This window comes from Cavia porcellus, unplaced genomic scaffold (assembly GCF_034190915.1).
Source record: "Cavia porcellus strain 051 isolate PalLab524CR breed Dunkin Hartley unplaced genomic scaffold, mCavPor4.1 scaffold_7, whole genome shotgun sequence".
In the NCBI taxonomy this organism is placed as follows: domain Eukaryota; kingdom Metazoa; phylum Chordata; class Mammalia; order Rodentia; family Caviidae; genus Cavia; species Cavia porcellus.
Genome location: NW_026947490.1, coordinates 43,803,370 through 43,827,676, shown reverse-complemented (window position 1 = coordinate 43,827,676; position 24,307 = coordinate 43,803,370). Strand labels below are relative to the sequence as shown.

The 24,307-nt window shown below is 36.1% G+C and overlaps 1 protein-coding gene across 6 annotated transcripts in view; it reads left to right on the top strand.

The window, feature by feature from the left end:
* Positions 1-23,867, top strand: part of LOC100729440 (Fc receptor-like protein 3) — a 48,642-nt gene extending 24,775 nt beyond the window's left edge. For all 6 annotated transcript variants that reach the window (XM_063253449.1, XM_063253448.1, XM_063253450.1 and 3 more), the window contains 7 exons: positions 2,258-2,536; positions 2,894-3,004; positions 18,199-18,226; positions 19,279-19,397; positions 19,914-19,982; positions 20,260-20,291; positions 20,375-23,867. In XM_063253449.1, the coding sequence (XP_063109519.1) occupies positions 2,258-2,536; positions 2,894-3,004; positions 18,199-18,226; positions 19,279-19,397; positions 19,914-19,982; positions 20,260-20,291; positions 20,375-20,491 (755 nt within the window). In that variant the 3' untranslated portion in view covers positions 20,492-23,867. The remainder of the gene's footprint in view (positions 1-2,257; positions 2,537-2,893; positions 3,005-18,198; positions 18,227-19,278; positions 19,398-19,913; positions 19,983-20,259; positions 20,292-20,374) is intronic.
* Positions 23,868-24,307: the final 440 nt, after the last annotated feature.

Genomic DNA, 24,307 nt, shown 5'->3' with positions numbered 1-24,307 from the left:
CACCACAACCACTACAACCATCATCATAAGACAACCTGTAAAAGCACGCTAGTAATCAATAACTTGATTATATGATTCAGTATGCTAAGAATGCATAAACAAGTGAAGTACCTGCTGTCTACATCTGTTTGCCCAGAGCACCCCTGTCTTCACAGGACCTCTTAGGTTTTCTGACTACGAGAAATGACAGGAGGTCTGAGAAAGACTGCTGATGCATTAGGAAACCTGACTGTCTTTCTTACATCTAAGTTAAAAACTAAGCATTCTTAAATACAGTGGTACCTTGGTTCATGAATGCTTTTGTTTGCGAACAGCTGGGTTCACAAACTGAAGCAGTTGGCAAATTTTTGTTTTTTACTTTCAAATTCTGCATTGGGTGACAGGCACAACTTGTGGCTACCTTTTCTGCACAAACACAAACTTGGCCATCTTTTCCAGAACTGTGGAAAAAATTACCTTCGTGAACTGAAAGTACCAGAGTATTCATATTTTATTTCACACCCCATTAGGTATGAAATACTTACTGAACTTGGTGATAATCACAGTGTGTTTTAGTCATAGACTTCTCTGATGTCAGAGGAATATTCATATAGAACTAGAGGTTCAGTGATATCTTATGGAAGGATTGCGATGGAGGTGACTGGAAATAGCTGGGAATCTCTGCTTCCAAAATGAAGAAGTCCAGGAACTTGGGTAGGGCTGGGATTTGCAAAATACCAAGGAAAAAGTTCTCTGAGCCCTTCTGCATCCACAAAGTCTGTCTAGTTGTAGCATATTTCAGAGGGTATGAGAAGGACCAAGCTGTCTACTTAGATTTAGCAGCAGCCACATATTTGCAATACTGTGAGTTGGCATCTCTACCATGGTGAGGTAGCCAATGTCGTCTTTCTTGCATCCAAAATGTGACTCATTTTCAAATCTGGTCATTGCGATCTTTACCCAGTCTTCCATGCCAATAAAGTACATAGCTTATATCTAAAGCCCTGAACATAGACTGACTGATCAGGTTTCTTCACAACTTAACTGAAGCAACAATCTTATAGTTTGCATTCCACATTAATGGTTTTCTATTCTTTTTTTTGGTACCAGGGATTGAACTCACAACCTTGTGCTTGCCAGACAGTGGCTTATGCCACTGAACTAAATCCCCAGTCCTTGGTTTTCTATTCTTCTAAAAATATTTTTATTAAGTACATGTTTCCAATATATAATGATAAATTCATTGTGAATAAGTGATTGCATTCATTCATATGTCATATACATAACGTATCTTAATGCTTTTAATGTCCCCTTACCTCCTTCCCTTCAAGCTGCATTTTTTTCCTCTCTAGCCTTTCTCTGCTCTCCTTCTATCTTTTAATTCTCTTTCCATTCATTTACTGGCTGTTGGCTGTCTTATTTCTATAATTGTCAGTGCAAATGAAAATCATTGTTGCTAGAGCTGCATGTAGGTATTTTTGTGCCAGTCTGAATCAACCTAGTCATCCATATAGCCACCAAATATGGGGCAATTATTGAATTTTGTGTAAAATCCCATCAGCTGGAAATACAGCAAAGAACAGATAAATCCCTATTCTAATGGAATTTATATTCTATTGAGGTAATCAGATATGCAAAATGGTGGAGGGATGAATATGGGTAGATGGATGGATGAATGAATGGACAGACGTTAGGTACTACTAATACTATCCTGAAAAATAAAGCAAGCTAACAGAGAGTAATGAAATTCTAATTCAGACATGTGAAAGTCTTGATATTTGAGCTAAGATTCAACTATTAGTTATTTTTGTCATTAATAAATAGCATCACTATTTATATATGGTTTTAACAATAATGGCTTGTGATATATTCATTATACAAAAGAATAAATAAATAAGTTTTTAAAATTCAAAGTTACAGTCAAGTATGGTGGTGCAAGCCTGTAATCCATGCTACTTGAGAGGCTGAGGCAGAAGAATCACAAGTTCAAAGTCAGTCTGGATAGCTTAGCAAGATAATTTCAAAATGGAAAAATAAAATGGGCTGCATATGTAGGTCAATTATAGAGTGCTTATCTGATATAGGCAAAGACCTGGATTCAATCTCCAGTACCATAGAAAAAAAAAGATCAAGATTTCAGAGCTAGCAAAAGGATTAAAATCCAGTTTTTCCTGAATCCAGATCCATGGTAGTGTAATAAATTATGCTGTATATGCTTTTATTAAGTTCTCTTGCATATATAATCATGCATATCTGTGAACTGTATTTCTTCCTTCAGTTCCAGTATCCTGCCCAGTCTTTACCTTCAGGTCCTCTCAAGGCCAGGCCGTGATTGGGGACACAGTGGAGCTTCACTGTGAGTCCCTGAGAGGCTCTCCCCCGATCCTGTACCGGTTTTACCGTGAAAATGTCACTCTGGGGAACAGTTCAGCTCCCTGGGGAGGAGGAGCATCCTTCAACCTCTTGGTGAACACAGAACATGCTGGAAACTACTCCTGTGAGGCTGACAATGGGCTGGGAGCCCAGCGCAGTGAGGTGGTGACATTCAGTGTCATAGGTGGGTTAATGAGTGGTACTTAGACTAAAATCGTAGTTATGATCAATAAGATATTTATCCAAAAGACAACACAAATCTATCAATGTTAGAGAATTTCTTACATGCCCCTAAGGTTTGGGGTTTCTTGAAATTGGTACTGATTTCCCAGGGGAAGGGAAAGAAAATAAATTTTAATCTTAGGTGATGGTAACCATTCTTTATTAGTCATTGTTTTTAAAATTGTAAGTTATATAGAAATTAAAACAAAGGCAGCAGAACTTGGAAAATTCCTGCTCTCATATATTTCTAGCCATCACTTGTGTGGTTTTGATTTAAAGTCCTTGTCATTGGAACTCAAGTATATAACTTTCCATTCAGGAATTTCCAGGAGCAGAGTTGGTGCTGCCACAGCTGGAGTCACTGGGTTGTTACTTGGCCTTGTGATTACTGCTGTTTTGTTGTATTGCTTCGGGACCCGGAGGAAATCAGGTAGGTGTCTATGTTTTTTGTACCTTCTAGAAGAACTTGAAATTCCATGTTGTTTCTTGTAAAATCAGTTATTCCTTTCCAAGTAGTAGGTCCTCGATTTTGATACTATTTTCCTACAGGGAATAGTAACTAAAAGGTAGAAAAAAGTCCCTAGTGAGAGTTTTGTTTCCAATTCCACTTCCATGCCAAAGCCTACTAAAAAAAAACAAAAACAAAAACAAAAAAGCACAATGAAAACCAAAGTTGTGCATTTGTAACAAAAAGTTGATAATGGCCATAGATATGAACTATAAACTGAATAGCAATCAAATATAGTGAAATTTGAATAAAATATTGAAAATAAGATTAAAATGTCAATTTTGGATTGTTTGTATCTAGTATATAGATTTATAATTGCTTTTTTATGGTAATCATACATGCTAAAACCTCACTAAACTCACTTCTTGGTTTTGGTAACTGCTTTGTAAACTTTGTCAGTTTCTGCATGGATGATCATATTGCCTGCTAATAAAGACAGTTTTACTCCCTCCTTTCTGATCTTAATTCTTTTTTTCTTTTTATTGCTTTATTGCTCCAGCTAGAATCTTTTGTACAATATTAAGTAGAAATGGTGCGAACAAATACCATTGTCTTGCTGTCGACTTCAGGGTGAAAGTATTGAATCTTTCACTGTTAAGTATTATGTTAATTGCTAACTTTTAATAGATACTCTTCATCAGGCTAAAAGTTCCTATTCCTCATTTACCAAGAGGTTTCATAGAAATACATGTTTATCTAATGCTTTTTCTACATTGGTTTGTGGCTTTCTTTCTTAGTCTACTGATAAGGTGAATTTTGAATGTTGAAATCACTTTGCTTTCTTTGCTAAGCAGAAGCTTCTTAGTTTGATATAATCCCATTTGTCTACTTTTGTTTTTCTTGTTTGTATTTTTGGGTCTTATCAAAAAAGATGTTTATTTCAATGTGTTGGAGTATTTGCCCTAAGTTTTGCTCTAGCATTTTCATAGTTTTAGGTCTTTTTTTTCCTTTTTTTTATTTAAAGAGAAAAACAAAACTAAATGAAGCAAAACAGTAAAAGGCTAGAAGTAATACAGAATTTCAAGAGAAAAAAATATACAGTAAGAGTTCACCAGTTAATAGATCACACATTGTCATTTTACAAACAGCTGTCCAGATTACAAAATTAAAGCATACGAAGTGGAGATTAATACAGTGAGATTGCAGTCAGCTCTGTTCAATGATCCAAGAAAAACTCAGCAATATGGTTCTCTATCCTACACATTTAAACATACTTGCAGTTATATCCTTTAGATCACTTTCCTTCCTCTCTTTTTTACGCTAACAATCACACATTTTAGTTTCCATTACTTCCACAGTTTTTATAACTTTTTCTTTGAAGAGGAAAAGAAAAAAGATTTAAAAAAGCCAAAAAACAAAAAACAAAACAAAACAAGATGGACCAAAGAAAAACCCAATGTGACAAAGCAAAACAGAGTCAGATAGATCAGGAGGATGGACATAGTATAAAATGAAAAAAAAAAGGATTACTAGATGATCAACAATGGTTACCATTATGCCTCTTGTTATCCTAAAAAGAGTAGGCTATATCCGCTGGTATAAAAGAATTGAACAAAACAGTGCAGATGACCAATAAAACCCACTTTGGAGAGCTTACAGGACTTCCAAAGAAGATAATAGTCAAACGGTAACAGGCATCGTAGAATATCTGGTTGCCTTCCAAATGGTTGCCTCTACCCTCAAACTTGATACTGTTAACTGAAACAGAATATAATAAAATCAGTAAGAACAAGATGTGGAGAACAATACAGGGGTTCAAATCAGGTTAATAGGGAAACAAAAAAATTACTATAATCTATTGCACTATTTTTAATTTAGTTTTCCTTTAGTTAAAAGATACTAAGAAATAATTTTTAAAAAAAGGAAAGAAAAAGGGGGGGGGAGAGACTGAGATAAAAAAAACATATCAATAGAACAACACTGGTCAGAACCAAAAAATTTCAGCATCATTGTGTTTCACCCCCAGATAGCTTGACATTAATAGTAGTTACCATAGTGACTCTTTCCTTGAAATATTTGAGTCTAACTTCGTATACTATAGCATCAAATTTATCAAGACAGTGAGAAACCATTCAAGATAATGAAATTATTGCAGGGTATTTAGAACCAGCTAGCAGAAACCAAACGTCAATTTCTATATTATCTCTTTGTCTATAAAAAACTTGCTTATACTGTCACATACATTAAGGTATAATAAGATACAACATGTTAGAACCAATGGAAACACATGAACAACAACTTGATGGGGCTTCAAAACAGGATGATATTAAATCAGCACTAGCTATTACGCTCTTATTCTCTTCAAAATAGTTATTTGTAGTATCACAGACAATAAAACAAAACAACCCAAATTAAAACCATTCCAATTAATGAGTGAAAACATTATATGGCTTCAAACCAGTATGACTGGGAATCATGATTACCATGTACTTTCATGTATTCTTATCATTTCTTACACTAGGGAAACTATTCGGTATTTATACATGTGAGTTTGATTTATTACACTTACGAGTATGGTCTCGAGCTACGTCCATTTATTTATAAATGTCTCAATGTGATCATTCTTCATAGCTGAGTAGTACTCCATTGTATAAAAATACCACAACTTTTTTTATCCATTCCTTAGTTGATGGACACTTAGGTTGTTTCCAAGATCTGGCTATTACAAATTGTGCTGCTATAAACATGGGTGCACATATATCACTGTGGTATGATGCTTTCAGTTCTTCTAGGAATATGCCTAGAAGTGGAATAGCTGGGTCAAATGGGGCTTCCAGTTCCAGCTTTCTGAGAAATCTCCAGACTGACCTCCACAATGGTTGCACCAGTCTACACTCCCACCAACAGTGCAGGAGAGTTCCTTTTTCCCCACAGCCTCTCCAGCATTTGTTGGTGGTAGTTTTCTTGATCTTGGCCATTCTTTCAGGAGTGAGATGAAATCTCAGTGTGGTTTTGATTTGCATTTCTCTAATGACTAGTGATGCTGAACATTTTTTCATATATTTATTTGCTGTTTGTATTTCTTCATCCGAAAATTTTTTATTCATCTCCGATGCCCATTTTTGGATGGGGTCTTTGAATTTTGGGGGTCTGATTTTTTTTAATTCTTTGTATGTTTTAGACAGAAGTCCTTTGTCTGAGGGGCAGTTAACTAGGATTCTTTCCCAGTTTGTGGGTTTTCTTTTCACTATGTTAGAGATTTCTTTTGATGTGCAGAAACATTTTAATAAGATGTGATCCCAGTTATTGACTCTGGGAAGTATTTCCCGTGCGGTTTGAGTCTTGTTCATGAATTCTCTACCTACCCCTATGTCTTCAAGGTTTTTACCCAATTTGTCTTCCAGTAGATTTAGTGTTTCTGTTTTAATATTTAGATCTTTGATCCATTTAGATTTTATTTTCATATATGGTGACAGGCATGGGTCTAGTTTTAGTTTTCGGCATATGTAGAGCTAGTTTTTCCAACACCATTTATTAAAGAGACTGTCATTCTTCCAGTGAACCTGTTTGGCCCCTTTATCAAAGATAAGGTGGTTGAGTGTGTTTGTAGTTGTGGTTGTATCTTCTAGTCTATTCCATTGGTCTTCGGCTCTGTTTTGATTCCAGTACTATGTTGATTTTATTACAGTTGCTTTGTAGTATAACTTCAAGTCAGGGATTGTGATACCTCCTGCCTTGCCTTTGCTGCTTAGAACCGTCCTTGCTATTCTAGGTCTCTTCTCACGCCAGATGAATTTTGGGATTGATTTCTCGAAATCTATGAGGTATATGATACATATTTTTATTGGGATTGCATTGAATCTGTATAACAGTTTTGGGAGAATGGCCATTTTTACAATATTTATTCTTCCTATCCATGAGCAAGGGATGTCTTTCCATTTTCTGAGATCATCTTCAATTTCATTTTTCAATGTATTATAATTTTCCCTGTATAGGTCTTTCACTTCTTTCATGAGAGTAATTCCTAAATATTTCATTTTCTTGGTTGCTAGTGTGAAGTGCGTGGCTTCTCTTATTTCTCTCTCTGTGATTTTGTTGTTAGTGTATAAGAAGGCTATTGATTTTTGAGTATTGATTTTGTATCCAGCCACATTGCTGAATTTATTTATTATATCTAGGAGTCTTTCAATGGAGTTTTGGGGGTCTTCTATGTAGAGTATCATATCATCTGCAAATAGTGATAATTTAACTTCTTCTTTTTCTATCTTTACGCCTTTTATTTCTCTCTCTTGTCTAATTGCTCTGGCTAGTATTTCCAGTACTATATTAAATAGGAGTTGTGACAGGGGACATCCTTGTCTTGTGCCTGATTTTAAAGTAAAGGCCTTCAATTTTTGGCCATTTAGTATGATACTGGCTGTTGGTTTGTCATAGATGGCCTTTATTATGTTGGGGTAAAGACCATCTATTCCAGTTTTCTGTAAGGTTCTTATCATAAATGACTGTTGTACCTTATCAAAAGGTACAGACTGTTGCATCTATGGAAATTATCATGTGATTTTTACTTTTGACTCTATTGATATGGTGGATTACATTTACTGATTTACGTATATTGAACCATCCCTGCATACCTGGAATGAATCCCACTTGGTCATGGTGTATAATCTTCTTGATGACTTGCTGCATCCTATTTGCCAATATTTTATTGAGGATTTTTGCATGTGTGTTCATTAGGGAGATTGGTCTGTAGTTCTCTTTTTCAGTTGGGTCTTTCTCAGGTTTTGGTACTAGAGTAATATTTGCTTCCAGGAATGACTTGGGAAGGATTGCTTCCCTTTCAATTTCATTGAAGAGTTGGAGGAGTGTCGGCATTAGGTCCTCTTTGTATTTCTTGTAGAATTCTGCAGTCAAGTCATCTGGGCCTGGGCTCTTCTTTGTAGGTAATGACTTAATTACGTTTTCGATTTCATTAATAGAAATTGGGTTATTCAGCAGTTTTACTTCTTCTTGACCTAGCTTTGGTACTTCATATGCTTCTAGAAATCTGTCTATTTCTTCCGTGGTATCAAACCGTTGAGAGTAGAGGTTTTTGATATAGGTGTTGATGATCTTCTGTATTTCTATTGGGTCTCTAGTGATTTCACCTTTTTCATTCCTTATTTCATGAATTTGAGCTTTTTCTTCCCTTTTTAAAAATAAGGTTGGCTAGGGGCTTATCAATTTTATTTATTCTTTCAAAGAACCAACTCTTTGATTCATTCATTCTTTGTACTGTTTTCTTAGTCTCTATTGCATTGCTTTCTGCTCTAATTTTTATTATTTCCTCTCTTCTTTTGGCTTTGGACTTGACTTGTGCTTCTTTTTCTAGATGTTTGAGGTGTAGCATCAAGTTATTTATTTGTATTTGTTCTGTTTTCCTGATGTGGGAACTCGGTGCAATAAATTTCCCTCTGAGGACAGCTTTCATTGATCCCACGGATTCCGGTAAGTTGTATTTGTGTTTTCATTTGTTTGTAGGTATTGTTTAATTTCTTCTTTAATTTCTTCTGTGACCCACTGATTACTCAAGAGTGTGTTATTCAGTTTCCATGTGTTTGTGGGATTTTTGCAGTATCTTTTATCATTAATTACTAATTTCATAGCACTATGATCTGATAACATGCAGGGATGATTTCAACTCTTTTTCATTTCTTTAAATATGTTCTGTGAGTTAATATATGGTCTATTTTAGAGAATGACCCATGTACTGCTGAGAAAAATGTGTATTCTGTTGTTGGGCGGGATACTCAGTATATGTCTATCAATTCCATTTGTTCACAGGTGTGATTCAGTTCTTTTATCTCTTTGCTGATTTTCTGTCTTGTTGATCTGTCCATTGGTGTCAGTGCTGTGTTAAAATCTCATAATTTTATTACTGCTAATTTGGTTTTTCATTTCTGATATTACTTGTTTTATATAACTGGGTGCTTTGGAATTTGGTGCATATATATTTAAGATAGTTATCTCTTCCTCTTGAAGTTTTCCCGTAACCAGTATGTAGTGACCTGCTTTATCTCTTCTGATCATTATTGGTTTGAAGTTCACATTGTCTGCAAACAGAATAGCTACCCCCGCTTTTTTTGGGGGTTCCTGTTGCATGAAGTATTGTTTTCCATCCTTTGACTTTCAGTCTGGGAGTATGCTTTTGGGTTAGATGGGTTTCTTGTAGACAGCATATGGTTGGATTTTGTTTCTTTATCCATTCTTCCAGTCTATTTCTTTTAATTAGTGCATTGAGACAATTTACATTAATGGTTATAACTGTTATATATTGGTTTATTGGTGACATGTTATATTTCTGCTGTTGCATCTTTATCTTTCTGTTCTATTTAATTGTCTGCTTTGTTAAGTGGTTGTTTCTTAAGTGTATCTAGACTGTTTTTCAGTATTCTTTGCAGGATTGGCTTGGTGATCATGAATTTCTTCAGCTGTTCTTTGTCGTGGTAGTATCTTATTTCTCCATCAATTTTGTTTTGTTTTTTTTTCTTCCCCCCCCAAAGAAAGTAATAAGCACTAAGGAGTAATAAAATCCAAGATGTGTAAATTTTTTTGTAAAAAAGAGAGGGAAAAAAAAAGAAAAAGAGCTCTAACAGATATAACAGCAAGTGTGTTTGGGGGTGTTAAATAGCTGACTTTATCAATGTTTTTGGAACATTGAACACAGCTGTTTGCAGTCTCCTATGTCTATCCTTGGTATTGACTGACAGCTTTGTTTTGCCATATCTCCATCAATTTTGAAGGACAGTTTTGCAGGGCACATCAATCTAGGTTGGAAATCATTTTCCTTTAGGGTCTGAAATACTTCACTCCATGCTCTTCTTGCCTTTATTGTTTGTGTGGAGAAGTCTGCTGAGATTCTGATAGGTTTTCTTTTATAGGTGATCTGTCTTTTCTCTCTGACAGCTTTTAATATTCTATTCTTTTGTTCAATTTCTTGAATGGTGATTATTATATGTCTGTGTGTAGTTTTATTTTGGTTATGGCTATTTGGAGTTCTATATGCCTCATTGATCCTGATATCAGTTTCCAATTTCATGTTTGGGAAGTTTTCAGCAATTACTTTTCTAAATATCCTCTTGACATCCTTTGTATTGTCTCCTTTTTCATTTATCTTTATCAACCTTATGTTGTTTTTCTTTGCGTCATCTTGCAGGTGTTGAATTGTTATTTCTTGATTTCTTGTCATTTTTAAAAGATCTTTCCTTTCTTGTTCACTGGCTGCGATCTTGTCTCCGAGGTCTGAAATTCTATCTTTGCATTCATTCAGGCGGTTTTTACAACTTTCAATGGAGTTTTTGATTTCCTGTATATCTCTTTGCATCTTTTTTATATATTCTGTTTGTTTCTTATATTGTTCATCCAGAGATTCTATCCTTTTTTTTAGTTCCTCCAATTTTTTAGCTGTGTCTTCTTTAGATATGTTCAGCATCTCCTTCATTTCTTTTATTATTTCTTCTTTTACCTGATAGATTATTTCTAGTTTAAATTCCTTTAAAGCTTCCCGGAGCTGCTTCTTTATTTCGGTTACTATTGTTTCAGGTATTTCAGGTATATGGCATTAGTTTTAGGTCTTATATTTAGTTGTTTGTTCCCTTTTGAGTTAGTTTTTTAATGTGGTAAGAGATAGGGACCAATTTCATATTTTTTCCATTTGTATACCCATTTTCTCCAGCATGATTTATTAGAGACGTTTCATTCTCCATTGTATATCCTTGCTACGTTTGTTAAAAGAATCATTTAGCTATAAAGGACTGATTTATTTCTGGGTTCTCTGTTCTCTTTTGCTGGTCTGGTTTTATGACTGTACTGTGCTGTTGTGAGTACTATAACTTTGCAGAATATTTTGAAGGCAGGTATTACAATGTCATCAGTTGTATCTTTTTTGCTCAAGATTAATTTAGATATTTTGGGCCCATTGTGGTTCCATTTTGTGAGTCTTTCCTAGTTATGTGAAAAAGGTCATTGGCATTTTAATGAGGATTGGACTGGATCTGCAAATTCCTTGGAGAATTATGGATGGGTTAACAATATTTGTCTTATCAGTTCATGAGCATGAATTGTCTTCTGGTGTGTATCCTTCATAATTTCTTTCATTGGTATCTACTTTAGATACCAATGTTTTTCTTTTTAAAATATTTTTTAAAATTGTTTTTCTTTTTAAAATATTTTTTCTCTTACTTTTTATAATTTTATAATTTCAAGAAAGATAAATACATATAGTAACTGAATATGTAAACTTTAAGACTGCTTGTTTCATTGAGTGTAATTCTGTAGACAGTCATCCATGTTGTTTTAGGCATCAGTAGTTCATCTTTTAACACAGAGTAGTATTCCATAGCTTGAACATGCTAAGATTTTGTTTTATCATTCATTGAAGAACATCTAGATTGTTTCTGGTAAGGAGCTATTATGAATAAAGTTAGTATGAATAAGTACATACTTTTTTTATTTTTTAAAAATTTTATTTAAAGAAAAAAAACAGTAAAAGGGTACAAGTAATAATTTCAAAAAAATGAACAGTAAGAAATTACTATTTAATAGACTACATATTGTCATCTTAGAAATAGTTGTTCAAGATACAAAATTAAAGCATACAAAGTTGACATTCAAACAGTGAGACTGCAAACAGTTGTGTTCAATGATTCAACAAAAACTTAGTAATATGGTCATCTATCTTACACACCTAAACACACTTGCAGTAAGTACATACATATTTTTGTTAACATAAAGCATCACTTCTCTGAGCTAAAGGTCCAGGAGTATTGTTGCTTGTTCACAGTTTTACATTTTTAGTTTTATAAAAAAATTGCCCAGAGTAAGAAGAACATATGAAGTTGTAATCTTTGCAAGTCATGAGTGTGAATTTACATTGCAAAAGTGATCTTGTAGATTGGATTAAATGAAGGATCTTAAGAAAGAGAGAGTTCTCAAGTATGAAGTTGAACCATAATAAGTATAATCAGAAGTGACCTTAAAGAAGGAAGTGGAAAAAATTTGCCTACACATTAGAAAAAGACAGTGTGATCATGGATTCAAATTTTTGAGTAATGTGACCACAAACAGAGTTCTTACAGCTAGCTGCTTTAGAAGCCAGAAGAGACAAGATACAGAATACCAACCGAAGGATCCAGGAAAATACAGTCCTATAGACACCTTGATTTTTAGCCCTGTGAAACATTTCAGACTTCTGATCTCCAAAACCGTAAGATAATAAATTTGGATTGCTTAAAACCCTGTGTGGTAATTTGTTAAGATCAGCAGTAGGAAACTAGTACACTAAATTAGTACTAAACTAGTTTTGTTCCAGGATATCATTGAGCCTCGTTGTGAGTGTTACCTTAAATAGAAAATATTTCTTGAATAGCTATACCATCTTAAATTCTTACTAATGCAGATAATATTTCTTGAGTATCTATATCATCTTAAATACTTAAGAATGCATGACTTCCTTTCTCCACCAGCTTTCCAGCATTTACTGTTTTTTCTTTTAAAAAACCATTCTAATTGGCATCATGTGGCATCAATTTTTTTTCTTTTGTGACTAATGATGTTGAACTCATTTTCTTGTGTTTACTTACCTTTTGGTGAAATATCTTCCATGTTTCTGTCCACTGTCTAGTTGGAATATTTTTGTTTTATTGCTGTTGTTATTGTTTATTGTTCATCATTACTTGTGTTGTTTTACAGTTTATTGTCATTTAATATTGCTTAGTGTTTGTTGAGATTATTAGTTGTATCTTTCTATTTCAATTGATTCTTCAGGACCAAGATTTCTGCTTTGTTTTTTTTATGATAACCATCTCTTTTTTTGATTTCTCATTCAGAATATAAATTGCTTTCTTCATTTTATTGAAATATCTATCTGTATCCTCTTGCATCTCATTGAGTTTTAATAAGTTAATTATTATAAATTCTTTCATAGGATGTTCATAGATTATGTTATTTGGCAGTCTTTCTGAAGAACATTTTTTCTGGTTGTCTTGTTTCTTTGCTTTTCATGCTTCTTTTGCTCTGCAAGGATGTCAGTACACTAGTGTAACAATTACCTCTTCAAATTTTCTGCAGTAGTCAAAGACTATCACTCTGTAGATGAGTCATAGGAAGTTGTTTGGGTAGGATGCTTTACCTTTGATTCTGCATAGGCACAGGAGCATAAACTACATGTTAATTCTGCAGCTATTACCAACATGAGAGTCTGCCAGTGATTCAGTGATTTAAGCTACAGGTGATTGTGTAGGTGGCAGAGTAAGTCTGCAGTGGATACAGGCCACGGGGGATATGCTGCCTCAAGAAGTGAGGGTCAAATGATAATCACTAATAAGGGTCAACTTTCTGGAGGCAGCAATGACAGTGCCAGAGGTGTGAGCCATGGCAGGATGCATTGCCAGGCCACATGGCATGACTGCCATTGATAACGAGAACCTCTAGCAGTGGCAGCAGCGGCATCAGGTGTTGGACTAAAATACATACATCCAGTGATGGTGGGGTGCAGACAGTGGTCTCAGAAGTGCTCAGCAGAAAAGTAGAGAGTTTCAACTCCTAGAAGAGAAGCACTTTGGCTTTAGGGTCTTGAAGGCAGTAACCTCCTCTATGGTGGACCACCCTTTCCCTACAATACAGTACACTGAATGTGCTTGGGTGCTGGTATCACATCTATACAGCCTGGTTTAGTTGGGTTCATAAATCTGCAGCATTTTGTGCAATTGTTGTAAAATATTTGTGGGGACCAACGGATGAGATAGGCAGAGGATTCTATCTCTGAGAGCAGTGTGAATTACACAGCTCTTTCTCCAGATGGCACCAAGCTGCAGTGGCTTGAGCTCTGAGGATCTGGAGGAAGACAAAGGGAGTTTGGTTTCTTCAACACTAGATTCTGTGCTGATGTGAAAAGCTTCTTAATGGGCAGCAAGTCTGTGATAATGTGTAACTCTCCTGTATCCAAGATTCCTGGAATCTATAATTGGGATCTGCTGGACTCGTTTATCTTATCTCCTGCAATGGGGAGGCCACAGGCCAAGGAGCCAGGGGCACAGTTGTTGTATATGCTTTGCTATCTTTGTAATGTTGTCCCAAATGTCTATACTTAACAGGGCTTCCATACCTTGCAGAATTCCAGTGTTCTCTTTCAGTCACTCATTTCTAAAGGAAGTTGGATACTTATTCTTTATTATTTTTCTTTGTGGAAGAGGCCAATGTTGGCAACTCCTCTTTCTATCATTTTGAAACGTTAGAGTATTTGTAATAATGTAATTACTGATATGGTTAGGCTTAAGAATATTTTGCTTTTTTTTTCTGTCTATCCCATTTGACTTTTTAAAAACTTACTGTTGAATCAAGTTGATGATTCTGTTTGGTCTCATTAACATTCTTCCCCTGTCCCCCCAAAACTCATGTACTTCCCTTTATGCAAGAGGCAGTTATTCCATCTCTAAAAGTTGCCAAAGTCCTAATTTCAGCCTTGCCCAAAGTCCAAGTTTCCTCTGAGATTTAAGGCAAATTGTTTGTTGCAAGCTCTTGTACAAATGAAAATATGTCAGATAACTTCCAACATACAGTGTCATGAGGTAGACATTTCCATTCCACAAATAGAAAGTATTAGGAACAAAGCAAGGTAAAACTCCAACAGGACAGTCACTAAGTGTTGTAATTCTTTGTCCAGCATCTGAGGCAGACTGTGGCAACATACGAACTCCAAAGGGCTTGGGTGATTACACTGTTATGGCACTGCAGTTGGTTGCAGCTCTTTTGGCTTCTTTTCTGAACTTACGTTGCTTACTCTTTGCAGGTTTTCTTAGATGATTCATGTTCTGAGCTTCTCCAAAATTCTAGGTTCTCTAGTACACCTTTAGCTTCACATTCAGAGTGTCACAAACTGCTCTTTTACGAGCATGCTGCTTGGCATTCCAGGCCTCCTCCTCCTCCTTCTTCTTTTTTTGCACTCATTATTTATTTTAAACATATACTAATTTTAAAAAAGAAAATAAGGGTACCGATTGGGAAGGAAGAAATAAAACTGGCAGTCTCAAGTGCTGATAAAAGGAGAGTTTAGAGTGATGCATATTTATAAGTATTAACAATTTTTAAAAACTTTTTCAGTTTTCTTTTAAAGGAGGTAAAATTAAACACTACAAAACAGAACAAAATAGGATGTAAGAAAGCAATGTAAGAGATATAAATTTCAAAGCTAGATAGTCTGAGATCTTTACTATCTATCATATTGTCTTTTCTTCCAAATAGTTGTCCATATCTTCACATAAGAGAATTCATATAAAACAACATAGTATAAAACTGATCCAAACAGAATGAGGAAGGTGATGTAGGTCTTCAAAACCAGACAATAGGGAAGTCACTAATGGCTGTCATAGAGTCTCTCATTCTCTTCCAAACAGCTGTCCATACTTTCATGTATATTGAAGTTCAACAAAATGAAACAGGCATGTGGGTAGAGGTTGCTTGGTTTCCCAGCGCTCCAGGTCCCAGCATGGTACAGGTCCCAGTAAATGCCGGTGACTCCAGTCCTAGGCCGCCATAGCCTGCCATACTCATAGCCGCTCACTGTGGGGGAGGGGTTGCTTAGTTTCCTGGCACTCCAGGCCCCAGCATTCCAGGCCTTCTTCTGGATCCAGGCAGAAGCCTTCCTAACCCCACAACTCTTGCATTCTGCATGCACCTAACACCAACACCACTTGGAAGATGCTAAAGTCTGCTACCAGCTGAAGCAGTAGTCAGGCTTTCTTTTTTCTTGGTTGTAACGTTCAAGTGCTTATGAACCAAATCCTGAAGAACCAAATACCTAGGCCACTGCCATTCTGAAACATGGTGCTCTGAGGCTCTCTTCTCAAATCAAATTCTATCACCTTTGCAACTTTGAGGCTGCACATGCTTTAGTTCTGCTGCTTCTCATGATATCCTCAGTCCATTTTTTCTGTTCTCAGCAATCAAGGTCTCCTCTGCTCTATCTTTGAAGTTCTGGCTTTGCTGGTACTTGCTTTCCGGCCAAACTCAACACATTTAAAATCATTTTGCTGGGATCTTTGCTTATGATTTTCAACATAGATCTGGCTAAAAGCTCCCAACAGAAGCCATGCCACCCCTCAACATCAGGACTGCTTTGAGATATCTTCAACAAAATTAAATGGTCCAACACCCTTAATCTCAGTCTCAGGCAAAGTCTCCGAACACAAGCAAAATGTAGACAATCTTTCTGCCTAGGCATAATACGCATGCTCTGGAGACCAACAGTCAACGCAGTCCTTCTTTCCAGAATAAACCTTTTGGGCTTGGTCTTTACTGGTGGCATTTCTACCAGCATTCTGGTCTTCTGAGCTCTGAGGAGACTCTTCCATCAAATATAGTTCAAGGCTTTTTCTCAGGAAGAACCTTAGACATTTCTAATTTTTCCCCCTAAAAGTAAAGAGCTCTTTTTACCTGAATGAATCCTAAGTGACAATTATGAGAAACAGTAAAAATTTGATTCTATAGTCAAGCAGCTTGTATTGAGATTCCAGTGACGTGACTTGCCAACTTCTTAGCATTTGGCAAGCCAGTTAGATTCTCCACACCCCAGTTTTTTCACCAATATGACAATCATAATACTATCTACATTTTAGGTGCTTTTAGAAAATCTAGGTAAATTGCTTATTATAATGCTGGGCCCATATTTCATCATGGAAAAGTAGCTTGCACTGTAAATAGCTGCCTCTCTAGATTTCATTTTGCTTTTAGAAAAGAAGTAGATTAAGTCCCAGATGCGTTTTTAGACTGTGATAACCCACCTCCAGGGAAGATATTTGTTGTTGATTGATGTGCACTGTCATTGTTCTAAGGAGAGTCACGCAGGATCAAATCATTACTATATATTTCCCTCTTAACATGGGAGTTTATTTCTGGAGGATGGGGCCTACAGGTGTCAGTTCTTTTTCATAGGAATTAAGTCTGGTTGTTTACTATGGGAAATGATTTGTGTTCTCTAAATCCAATAAGATCAAAATGGTTTTTTTTCCTGCTGAAATGTATTTTTTAAAAAAAGAAACACAAAATTTTCTTTTGATTCTCAGAAGTCAGCTGTATGAGCAGGCATGATCAATGTATTTTTATCAATATAGATTTCATGTTGAACATATACATTTTATCAATATTTTTTTACCACTCACAAAAACAAAATAAAACAAAAGACAAAAGTAGGGATGTAAAACTGAAAGCAGGTTCATGGGATAGTACAGAAAGACTTCAGGATTTCTGTGATGATGGAAAGCTGCAGATAGAGGCTGATGGCTGATAACGTAGGCCTCAAGGCTAGACTTGTGTTATAAAATTATCAACTTGTCATTTTTTCACTCTTCAGAGTACATGCTGTGTGTTAAACTTTTTTGGTGAACAAATTTTCATTGAATGTTTTTAACTGCTAGGCAAAGCACTGGGAAGACATAAAATTAGGATGAGATTTGCTACCTCTAGTACCACACCTTTTTATAAAAGAGACAATCACAGACAAAGTGAAATAGATCATTACAATACATTGATTTGAATATCTCATGGTCCTATGGAGGTCACTTAATGAGCATCCGAGAAACTATCAGAGGAGCAAAGATAAGTTGAAATTAGGTGAAAAGAAAGAAAATAAGGTACAGTATAGAAAAATAAATATATGCATGCATGACATGCAGTCCAGTATTGTTGGAATGGATTTCTTGTGGCATCATAACTAAAGAAAAAAGATAATTTATAATGATGGCTCCATTGAATAATTTAGAATTCTGTGCAAATTTTAAGGTTCTCAATCTACTTGTCTATACCTTATAAGGTAGCACTCGAAGTAAAGAAGTAGGTGTGGAAGAAACCATGGGCCCCAAGTTAAATATTATGATCTCACTACCTATACCTACTTCTAGTGACTTTTCATGTTGCTGTTACTGACTTTAAAGAGTTCAGAATAAGTGCAATTCTGGACAAACGTCTTTCAAGACCACAGCTTCCTCAACTATGACCTCACATGGAAGGTGGAGATGGTTGTTGCCCAAGATTTGCGATATCTGAAATCTTAGAATGAATCTGCTTCCTAGGAGAGAATGTTCTAACATTAAGCTCCTTATCTACACAAACCACTCACCACCAGCATTACTTTGTTCATTTTGCAGGAGGAACTTCTGCCATGGGGATGCCTAGGTGAGGTCTCTGTTTCTTGTGCTATCAACATTTTATGACCTAGGTATCACACAAAACAAGAACATGGAATTACGTACATTTAAAAATATTCTAACTGATTATCAACATTTTAATATTCTTATAAAATCCCAATATGATTAGAAACACTTTAACTTTGACAAAGAGTGTGTGTTATTCACATTCATGTACTCGCTTCCTCTTGTCCTGTAGCGCAGAAGTGACCACTGAAATCTTCAAGACATTGTCTATTTTAGGGCTACCATCTATTCATTCCCTGTTTCTCATTGCTTCACTGCTATAACATATACGTTGGAAAGGATGATCAATTACTAACATTGTTGAATTCACAATATTAACTACACAAATAAATGGAATTAGAAAAATGATAAGGAGCCCCCTATGATGTTTTACAGGAAAAGTAGAGTACTGAAATATGAGGTAGAAAATTAAAGGAGCTGTTCTTGGTGATACACATCTGTAATTCCAGCACTCAGGAAGCTGAGGAAAGAGGATTGCTGTGATTTCGAGGCCAGACTAAGTTACGATTGTGAGTTCAAGGCCAGCCTGAATGGCATAGTGAAAACCTGTCTCAAAAAAAAAAAAAAATTGAGAGAGACTTTTTAAGAAAAGACAAAGAAGTTCTGTGGGAATACAGAGATCCTTGTATATCAGTGTCAAAACATTTACATCTTTAAAAGTAATTTTAGGGGCTGGGAGTTAGCTCAGTGGCTCAAGCACTTGCCCAGTAAGCACAAGGTTATGGGTTTGATCCCCAGTACCAACAACAACAACAAAAATTTTTAAAAATTAGCCAAGCATGAGTCTTTACCCTATCAGAGGAACCTGACTCTGTGGGCTTTTGCCCTTTGATATTGCCCCTGATGTGCCTCATGGTGTTTCTTAGCTTCCATCTTGTGCTATATTATTTCTGATATTTTCACAAAAAAGTCATAGAGATGTAGCCATGATATTTTTGTTAATAATCTAGGCTCTGTGCCTTTCTGTGACTTTGTGTAACTTTTTATCTATTGCCTCTTCTTCTTCTGTCACAGTTATAATCCGTGTGTGCATCAGGAACCTTCCTCATCCAGACCCCCCCCAAGCAACCCTGAGGAGCCCATCTGCTCTGAGCCACTGGCCGTCCTGGACCTGCAGCCAGTGTACAGCAATGGTGAGGCCTCCCTAAGGGATAGAGAAATTCAGGATTGAGCCTGGGGGAGGAAGGAATTAAACAATACTATAGGATCCTTTGATTTCAATTTTAAAAATAAATTCCTAGTATTATATTGGGAATAAAAGTGGTTATGAACTTAGTGTCTGGGAAGTGAATTAGTCTATTCTCATTGCTATAATAGAATACTTGAGGCTAGATACTAAACAAACAGCTTTATTTAGTTCAGAGTTCTGAAGGTTCAGGACATGGCATCAGCTCTGATGAAGAACTCATGGAAGATGGCATCGCAAAAGCAGGAATGCAGGTGGGAAGAAGAGACTGCATGGTGAGGCAGGGAGCTGGTAGTGACCTCCCACTAGGTTCTTCTTTGTAAAGGTCCTATCATGTCTTAACATCACCACGCCATCATCACATCACTGTATCCTGAGGAACAAATCAAGACCTTGCAGAGGGAGAGTCCAGGATGAAGGCTCTTAATTAGAGACAATCATAGTATTTTCTGTTTTCTTGCAGTAAATCCTGAAAATACCAACTTGATTTATTCCCAGATCCAGAATATCCAGCATACAAATGGAAACCTAGGTGAGATAAGTTTCAGACCAGAAGAAATGGGGTGACCATTGTGATCAGTTTCAAGGGGTCTTTAATCAAAGAGATGTCTCAAAATGAGCTCAACATGGAAAGTATTTCCTCCTCTGCCTGCAATGGCAATCATATAATTCCTTTTTACCTGTCTGTGCTGTCACTACTGCAGTAGCAGACAGAATAGATACCGTGAATTTTTTCATGTGTGTATTCATAGTTTCCAGCTCAGTCATAGATGATTTTAACAGTTTTGTTTGCTATTCCCATCCAACAGCAAATTCACCAAGGGTGCATCGGGAAGATACGGTGAGTCACATATCTTATTTTTCTGTTCACTGTGCTCTTTGTCACCTATATTTGGGTGCTTATTGTCTGTGAATTTTTTCCAGGGACCTGTAGTCATTTATTCAGAGTTGAAGAAGTCACATGGAAATGATTTTGCAAAGCATACTAGCAAGAGAGAGAGTATCCATGAAGATGCTACAGGAAATTATGAAAATGTCTGAGGCACCTGCAGCCTCAGCCTCTTAGCTCCTTCTCCAGAGTGGTCCATAGAGACTGTGGAAGCAGTTGTGCTCTTCTCCCCTTCCGTTATCACATACCAGCCTTCTCATCCAGATTCTGCTTCCAAGGACAGTGCAATACTATGGATGCGAGATTGTGCCAAAAGTCTGCCTACTCTCCCGTGTCTGGGGCTGTATATACTATATGAACAGAATATGCAGCATCTAAGCAAGTACTGCATTCTTGCTACAAGAATGGGTTCTATTCCAGGGTCATGAAGTACAGAAGCTGGTCTAGCCTTGGTTACAAGGGCTTTGCCTGTGCAATTACAAAGATTACACAAATAATTCTAGGTATCATCATTGCCATTTTATAAAAGAGACAGAGGCCTATAGGGTGGCCTTATCCAAGGTAATAAGCAAATAAAGGCAGGATTCAAACCTAGATTTGATCAGTTCTGATCTATGCTCTCAACTGTCTCAGTACTCTGCTTTTTCTCTAAAGGATGATACTAGAATTCAAAAGAACCAAACAATACTATGGAAAGGAAATTATATGCAGTTTACTAACCAGCTGACTTAAGCATGTATAACTGATATTTAAGATGGTCTGTAATGAGCTTCTAATTCATCTCACTAAACAGTGTTAAGGTTCTCTTCTTTCATTGTCTTGGTTTTGCTTCGTTGATCTTTTATTTTTTCCCTCAATGATCATTCTGTATGCAATTTGCATCAAAAAGCTTCTTCCTGTCTGTGAGGATTTTAACATTATTTGCATAAGTCTCTCAGTCACTGTTGAAATTGCTCAAACTGTGGAATCCGTTATCAAATCTGTTTCTAAGGAGGTTTGCTTTCCAGCAATGCCAAATGTTACATGAAGTAATATTTGTCTCTATCTGTCTTAGTTTCTTTTCTTGTTGCTGAAACAAAATACCGAGCACCCAAAATTAAAGGAGGAAAGTTTTATTTGGCTCACACTTTGTAGAGGTTATAGCTCATAGTCGGCTGGCTCCAAGGCAGGATGGTATGGGAGAGGGACATTGCAGAGGAAAAATAGTCTACATCAAGCAGACAGGCAACAAGAGCACATTAGCCCTCTCTTGTGTCCTTTATATTTCATGCAGTTTACCTTCCCTAGGGCAGATGTAGCACTCACATCATTTATCTTAGCCAGAACTGTGCCAAACCAATCGTTAATAATCACACAGCCTTGATTCTAGTACCATAGGTTGCAAATTCAGTGGCTTGGAGCACCTCCCATCAGTGTATGTGGCTTTGAGGGGACATCTAAACACCAGCCATAACACTGTCTACTTATATGCTAATTCTTAATGAAAAATGCACAATTATTTTTAAAATAATTCATTCTATTTGATGAATAGTGAGTTATTAGATAGAGTTAGAATGTAAACAGATGACATCCTCAATTAGACAGAAGCTGTATTCTTCAAGATACTTCCTTTGTCACATGATAAAACATTTCTCCTGTCTGTAACAGCTTAGTTTTACTGCTTGACTTGAATACTCATTGTGTGGATCTTCTTGAAACATCAGCACAAACCAGTAAATTGAATGATTCATATGACTTAGGTGGCAAAACTCATGTTCACTCAGCAGCCCTTGTTACCTGAGCTGACAGTGGATGTAGAGACACAAAGCATCAACCAGGAAGCCCTCAGGAGGATATCACCCTCATCGCTCAAACATTTCTTATCTATCCCCAATTAACTAACAAACATTGGGAGTCTATCACTGAAAGAAAAGAAAAAAAAAGGTGTCTCATTGGGCTTAAATTTTAGGAAAACTAGTAGGATTATTTTCATTTACATTTTTTTCCAAGTTGGGAAAAGAATCATTGAAATTGTTAGTGTCGATCGATCACCTGGTATTACACAAAACCTTTTATCACTTTGAAAATATTAGGCCTTAAGAAAAGAAGCCAGTTAGTTCACTTATGTACATTGGCTGGTATGATTTACAGACATCATTGAGTTTACACTTGCCATTGTTCATCACCTCTGCAAATCACAACGATGCTTTGCAAACCTGGCAAGCAACTCAAACATAAAAGTATGAAGTGTATTTCAGATATAACTTTTCTGTTTGAGTGTCAACAGCTCATAGACAACAGAAAGCTATAGCATGTATCAAAATGCAATCTAATTTGAAGTTTTTATTCTTAGACTAACGAATTTAACTGGAAAGCTAATTCACTAAGGAAAGAAATATTAATTTTCTTTTAGTGAGGGAATATAATTTTTATTAGAGGGCTTGTGTCTTGTTGCTCTATTACTAGTCACAAAATACAACTAAAAACAATGGGCCTGACCTGTAGAGAGATCAAAGAATACAGGTGAAGTCTGTATGTGCTTAAAATACACGCTAGATGCCTTCCAACTGGGTGTTTCAGGAAGGATACAACTGTTTGTATGAAGGAAAGAAGGGATGTTACTCTGTGTCGCCATGGAAACCTATTTGAAAGACATCTTAACAGGCAGAAAAGTGTTTCCATTGTTGTATGCAAGGGAAAAGCTCTTGGTTACAGGAAAGAGACAAGAATGAAGCAGAGTCCTACAGGTTCAACTCTCATTCTCCAGGGAAGTGCATCAGTGATGCAGGTAGCTCCAAGGACAGCAGCTTTTGGGTGCAAAGAGCATCAGGAATTTACAGACCCAGGCAACAAGAAAGGGGACATCCCAGGGACACTTCTGTGCACAGCTTAGCTCTGTATGAACTGGAGACCTCCTCCCAGAACTCTATCAACACCCTCTTTTTTTAAAAAAAAAAAAAAAAAAGAGATATCAACACCCTCAAGATAAGAGCAAACAGTCAGGGAAAGAGAGTCTAGGGAGCGTTTGGAGAAAATCCAAGAGAAAGTTGGTTCCAGCCAGTTGAGAAAGTAATAGTAGAGATATCAATGTTTAGGGAGCATTACTTTAATTTATTTCTTTATACTCTACTTGTTTATAAGTTTATTGTATAACATTTATGTACAATAAATCACATATTTAAAGTGTATGATTGTATGTTTTGAATGATGTGGATCCTACAACACCACTCTCTCACTCAAGATTTCAAATACTTTTAGAACCTCCAAAGCATCTTGCCCCCTAAACATACTTCTTTCCTCCACTTCCTGCCCATTCATTCACTGGTAAGCTTTTATGAAAGTGTGTATAGTTCATACAATATGAACTCTTTTGTACCTGACTTCTCTCAGGAAACAAAAACTACTTGAAATTCATTCATGCTGTTTCCTGTGTATTTATTTTTATTGCTGAGTAATACATTGTGTGAATATATTGCATTCTGATGATATATTGATTCGTTAATAGGTATTTTGGGTCATTTCTGAAAATAAAACTTGCTATATATAAAAGTTTGTGTGGAAATATGGGTTGCATTGCCCTTTGACAAGTACCATAAGGCTTAATTGCTGAGTCATTGTCTTGTTCTCTTCTAAAATGTATAATCTTACTTCCCTTAAACAGTGTATGATAGTCACAGTTATCCTACATCTTTGTTAACATTTGGTAATTTCCAGTCTTTAATTTTGGCCATCTTAATGGGTGTGGAATATAATATAGTATGACATTATCTGGTTGTGTTATTTTCACTTCCTTGATCATCAGTGATGTTCAGTATCTCCTCAACTCCCTACTGACTTTCTGCAGATCTTCTTTGTAAACTATCTATCCAAATTCTGCATTCTTCTTTACTGGGTAGTTTGCCATTTTTACTAGTGAGTTTTACAAATTCTTTATGTATTGTGGCCTAATTTATGTGTTGTAAATATGTTCTTTCTGTTTACAACTTCTT